The following is a 6,000-nucleotide window of genomic DNA, read 5'->3' as shown; positions in this document are numbered from 1 at the left end:
AGCCAGAAATTGCAGAGTGCGGATCTTCTGTGATCCTTTTGAGCCCTGAGATAGGTGCCAGCATTCTCTGTACAAAGCCTGCTGAGCTCTATGTCCTTAAAGAAGTGAATTCCCACCTACCAGGAGCAACGAGGGGCCTGCAGATGGACTGAGGACAAGGTGCTGGGTGCTGAAAAATTCACCAGCCCCGTTTCTCCTTTCTTTCAGCTAAGCTACTGCATGCAAAAATAATTTGTGAAATGAGAAATTGGATACTAAACCACAACAACAATAAAAACATACCAGTTTTGCTCATTAACTTGACAAATTAAGTGGAACAACTTAAGCATGTCAAACTAGTTGCAATGTAAGTGTACAACTGGAATCAAGAGGGGGGTCAACACCGCTTTATTTATTTTACACAAATAAGATGCACATTAAAATCCCTAACGAAAAATTGGCCATTTTTGCACGAGCTGTTACGAGGCAGGCCCTCTAAGAAACCATGGCTGTTTCCTTTAAAAGAAAAAAAAAAATAAAAGGCAATTGTAGATTTGTAGAAGCTAGAAACATTTTGCAAACCCTAAGTGTGTTTGTCATTCCAATTATAGGACAGAACTGTGTTCATACTCTCTCACTTTTCAAAGCACTCCTGAAGGCTTCCGTACCAAGGCTTTTTAAATAAAGGTTTGAAGGATTGCATAGATTCAAAGGCTCAGTGGTCCTCTAATTCCTTTTTGATCTCTGAAATGTATGGATGATCTTTCCCGTGTGCTACTTCCATGATAGCAATTGCCTATGAAAAGAAAAAAAATATTCACACAATTGATTCATATATAACACCAGGCTATAAATACTCTCTTTGGAGGTTTGAAACAGTCTGACACCTCTAGCTACTTTTTGTCCCCTTGTAGTCATAAACCCAGTAGGAAATAAAATGAAATTCAAAACTAAGTAATAAAGGTTTTTACATTCATAGAATACATCTTTCATCTTAAAGGATCCCAAAGCACCTTTCAAAATGATATTCCTGACAAAACTGCTTTGAATGCAACCAGCTCCAGGACAGAAAACTGCACATGGGGTGGGTAATGTTCTGGCAGTACACTTAACCACTGTCAGATGGAGCTCGGCTCCTTCAGCTGTCAGACTGACAAGCAGGGCTATTGCAGGAGGTGGGTTTTTTTGTTTTTTTAAAATGCATTTCAGACTTGATTCTGTAAGATTCTGTAAACCCTTCACTGATTCCAGGGAGCCACCGATGTTTTAGGAAGGAAGCATTTGCTCATGCAGCTGCTGAAGAGAAAGCAAGATCTCCTCAGATTCAGGCTCCATTGTGCCAGGCTCCTTGCAGTTTTACCTACAGACAGCTCCGGTGCTAAGAGCAAATGTTTCAGAGAGCCAAACCCGCTGTCTTGCAGCTTCCTGCCAATATCCACAGAGAGCGGACAGAGTGCAGAGGCAAGCTTTCCACTTCAGAAAAGGACAGCAGTGGCCCCGAGCAAATGCAATAAAATGTAATAGATAGGATTGAAAGAAGTAAACGTAGACTGTCTGAGAATATTCAAAGACCACAGTGCTAGGATAAAGCAAGGAATTGCAGCAGCCTAACAATAAGAACATTTAGTTGTTTTCTTCTCAGGAAGTTTTTATGGAATTATCCTCTTACACTTGTTAAGCCAGTACAGCAGGAGCCTTGGGTTCTGCCTCGACAGCGGTGAGCAATGGCTGCATCCCCCCTCCTGCCCAAGAGGAGAAGTGACAGCCTCCTGGATGAGCTGCTTGCAAACTGACAAAGAACAATGGCTTTGTTTTTCCACTAAATTCCAAACATCAGGGGCTGGGATAACTTTGGGCAGTTCCTGTAGGCAGCTTTTGGAAATGAGTCATTAGAAAATGTTTGCGTTAGGAAGCGAACTATGCCAACACATCTACCTACGGTTCCCCTCGCTCCCATCCCATGTTCCCAGTGGCACAAATCCCAGTTTTAGTCAAAGCTTAAACACCACAGTGAAGAAAAACCTCTGCTAATTTTAAACTAGGTGATGGTTACATTTTAGAGCATATATACTGTATCTTTCACCATGGCTGTATGGCTTTGTTATAGCTGGCTAAAAACGTGCCAGCATCTAAAAATGAAAAAAAAAAAAAAAGCCCCAAAACCATGACATTCCACACCAAGCCATTATATGCTGCAGGAGTCACTGATAATTGAGAAACTAAAATAAACTTCTGTCCAACAGCAATAGGGGAAGAAAGTCAAGAAACGTGGTACAGACTAATAATAATTAAAAAAAAAAAAAAAGAACCAAAACCTAAAGAATAAGGAACAGGCTAATAAAAAGAGGTGAAGAAAAATGTAAAACCAAATGCTGTATTTGCCAATTTCAGCATTACCATATGCATTGAATTCCCTTCAGCTATTTAAAAATAAATTGGTTCCAGAACAAACAACCACCAAAAGCATGCCTAGTTTAACTTGGACATAGGAATCGCAGGCATCAATGAAACACTATGTGCCTTTCATAAGAACCAAACATTTCCTCCTGCCCTTACCGTGCAAGGCAGGAGAAGCCAGAGTTCTGCTTCATTTGCACTAGCACAGCTCTAGCTCAGAGAGGAACGTGTAACCGATGTTTTAGGGCAACACTCCCTCCAAGTGCTGCAGTGGAAGTCCACTGTGAAAAGATAAGGCCGCTCGTATGAGAGAACAGGCCCATAATCCAATCTTGGAAAAATTGAAACTGAGCCAAAATTCCTGCAAGCAAATACATTAACACATGCTGTGTTTTCAGCCAGGCTAGGCTTATTGACAGAGCAGCACATCGTGTTTCAGCGATTCCATGCCCAAACTGGTGTTATTAACGAAGAAAAAGCAGGAGATACCCTCTTCAGGGCCTTAACCCCAGCCGGTTTGTTCTCCAGCGCCATGTGCAGCCTCCCTAGTTTCAGCCACATGGAGGCCACGTTCAGCGAGTAGGCGGGATAATGCTGACTGCAAGAGAGAAGGAAAGTCAACTTTATCAAACCTGGCAGTGGCGGAGCGTTCCCCCAGCCCCCTCCCCTGCCTCTCGTTGCCCCGGCCCGTTCCCTGCTCAGCCCCAGCGCTGCAGCTGCCAGGAGCCAGCGCCAATTGTTTCTGGGCCGGGGATGCCTGTCACTGGGGAACTGAACCGAAACCACCATATGCCTCGCCGCAGCTGTCAGATGGCAGTGACTTTCTGCCACTAGCTTTAATCCAGCCAGCTACAGAAGAAGACGGCATTGTGGCTGGTTTTCACCCTGCACCCACGGAAGCAGCTCTGCTTATTCCACAGCCGTCGGTCCCCAGCGGGCAGCGAGCTCCCCAGCCGCTCGCACCGTTCGGCGCTGGCAGCGCGGAGCAAACGGAGTGCGGCTCGGCAGAGCTGACCTGGAATGCCAGGCGCCGGGCCAGCCGAGCTGGGCAAGTCCCAGGGAAGATAAATGGCACCGAGTCCCCGGGGAGAAAGCACTGGCTCGTTCTTTGTATCACTGCCCTCTGCCAAGTGATCTGCGACTCGACGCTGGCGGCTGCTCCAGAGGGAGAGCTCGACTCGCGCCCCCCAGCTGGCAGGGACGTCGAGGCTCAAGATGAGGAGCTGCCTGGGAGACGCACGGCAGGACCAAACGCAGCACCTGCCGGGCTGGCTCTAATGAGTCACACCGCCGCTACAAAAGCACCAGAAATTCACCAGAAAAAAAGTATTTTTCTCCTGCAGAGGTTGTGCGCTGCCCTGCTCCTGCCTGCCCGTTCCCCCATGCCTGCAGCGCGATCAGGGATGTCGGGCACCAACACAGCCACGAGCACAGGAGCTGAGCTCGGCTCCAGCTCCCTCTGCTGCTCGGCCCCGGCCCGGGACAGGGCCTTGCTTTCCACTGTACTGCTGCAGAGAGGGCCGGGGGCTGACTGTGAGTGACACCTGGGCTTTGCCTCTACACAAAATACAGGCTGCAGATGGGTTACGAAGCTCTGCTTTAGTGAAGTATTAGGAGGACATATAAAAAAATAACAAAAACCAGCAGTATTTATCTAGCTAATCAGAACTAGCACAGTACCTATGACAATATAAACTTGTATTATCGAGAACTCCAGACTGAAGCTATACATTGCAGGCCGTATTCTGATAGTACCAAAGCCTGCTGCAGAATTTAAACACTCTTTTTCAAGTGATGTCATGGGTAGCGTGTTTATACAAAAGGTATTCTCTCACTGAGAGAAGTGATCTCTGCCCAAACTTGTCTTAATTATTTAGATTACTGAATTAGAGCATTAAAAAAATAAAATAAAAGAGTCTCACATTTACCTGTATGGTCTGATAATTTTTTGCCCATAACGCAGTGCACCTTCCCAGTCCTGCATGTAGAGACAGACACCCATGGCCTGGTACATCATATGTAACATATAGACGTTACTGTCTTCAAACACGGCACCCATCTTGTCTAGGCTCAGCTCACAAATCTCCAGCAATTCACTAGGAGGTATGAAGAAGTCAAGGAACCCAATTAATAGGTTGTTTCTGATCAGACAGCTACCTGGTAGCAATGAAGAGAAAATGCCTTGACCTTGTTCAGAACGGTTCTGAAAAGTCCTCTTTTCTCTCCAGTGGCATCAGTGTCTCCACGCTGCCACTCCTGAGCTACATGGGGAGGGTATTCTATAACTGAAGGTACTACTTATGAGATAATTCTGCCTCCTACTCAGATATTCTACAGATATAGCTTTCAGACTTTTTTTAAAAATAAAAAAATAATAAAAAAGCTGCTCTGTCCATGCATCATGCATCAGAAGGGGAGTGAAATTCCCCATGCAGTGGGTACAGAATCGGGCATCAGACTGCCTGGTCTGCTTCTGGCCCACCAAATCCTGCACTTTTGTCTGCATCCCAGCAGTTAGGAAAGGTAGGCTTGTGACCATGAGCAATACCTGCAGCCTCACATGCACTCTCAATCAGGCAATATTACCATGTCCTAACAGCCCCCTCCCCATGCTCATTCTAGTCTCTGGCTTGTTTTATGAGGACAGCCGTATGGCACGCTCATAGAAACTGCCACCTGCACAGACAGGAACAAACCCAGGCTCTCACAGCCCCACACCTGCAGTGTTAAACTGCCCCTTGTCTGCGGGGAGAACTCCGCAGACACAGAAAGGGCAGAGGCACGTTTAACTTCTAGAGGTCAGCGCTTCTCCTGCAGGTACTCCTGAAGCAAGGCAGCAGGTGAGCTTTTTAGGTCCCACACCAAGCCAGCGAAACAAAGGATATATTTGTAGTGTTTGGCTCGCCTGAATCCCTCAATCACATTCCTGGCGTATTTGATCGTGTCCCGCACTGTCTCTGCCGATGGAGGGTTGTCCAGCCTGCGGATTTTCAGTTTCTCTTCATCCTGAAGGAAACACAACGGATGTCATAAATGCAGGTTCCAAGGCCTACAAATACAGGTGCATCTGCTGCACAAAATTAATAAAAAGACACAGATGGGAACTTAAGCTCCTCAAAGAATGTAAAAACAAGGGTACTGCATGCACCTGCAGTTTTCTCTAAAGCCTTGGCTGGGAATCCTAGAATGCTCTGCTTTCCAGTTCATTTGCCATTCTCTACTTGCATAAGGTCCCTTTCTTTTTTGAAAGATCCAAGAGCTTTTCAATTTCGTGATGGAAACAGTTTTGCATAGGACATTTCACTGCTTCTAAGAGATTAGGGATTCAAATAAATTTAGTTTTAAGGCTAGAAAAGCCCAAGTTCCTTAGGCCTTCCACAATGCGATAGCTCAGTGGAAAATAGCATGATATTGAATAGAGAAATGTATCCTTCATATCTACAGACAAAAAAACATTTCCACGCATTTTGGTGTTATCCACCAGCTTTCTGCTGGACAGCTCCATTTACTCGTATCTTTCTATCTAACTTACAACTTCATGAGGAGTCAGCTGCGATCTGGAGACAATCTCTTGCTGTTTAAGCCTCACAGTGTTGCTAGATTTCTTTTATCCTTTATGATTTC

The 6,000-nt window shown here is 45.6% G+C and overlaps 1 protein-coding gene across 1 annotated transcript in view; it reads right to left on the bottom strand.

Annotated features, from left to right (window-relative positions):
- Window positions 1-364: 364 nt before the first annotated feature.
- The window catches only part of SMYD2 (SET and MYND domain containing 2), a 28,932-nt gene continuing 23,296 nt past the window's right edge, over window positions 365-6,000 (bottom strand). Inside the window, exons 9-12 of the mRNA XM_035320163.1 lie at window positions 5,262-5,382; window positions 4,305-4,479; window positions 2,866-2,974; window positions 365-775 (exon numbers count right to left, since the gene is read on the bottom strand). Of these exons, the coding sequence (XP_035176054.1) occupies window positions 695-775; window positions 2,866-2,974; window positions 4,305-4,479; window positions 5,262-5,382 (486 nt within the window). The 3' untranslated portion in view covers window positions 365-694. The remainder of the gene's footprint in view (window positions 776-2,865; window positions 2,975-4,304; window positions 4,480-5,261; window positions 5,383-6,000) is intronic.

This window comes from Oxyura jamaicensis, chromosome 3 (assembly GCF_011077185.1).
Source record: "Oxyura jamaicensis isolate SHBP4307 breed ruddy duck chromosome 3, BPBGC_Ojam_1.0, whole genome shotgun sequence".
Lineage (NCBI taxonomy): Eukaryota > Metazoa > Chordata > Aves > Anseriformes > Anatidae > Oxyura > Oxyura jamaicensis.
Note: the sequence above shows the minus strand (reverse complement) of the source record. Positions and strands in the feature narration are given on the sequence as shown.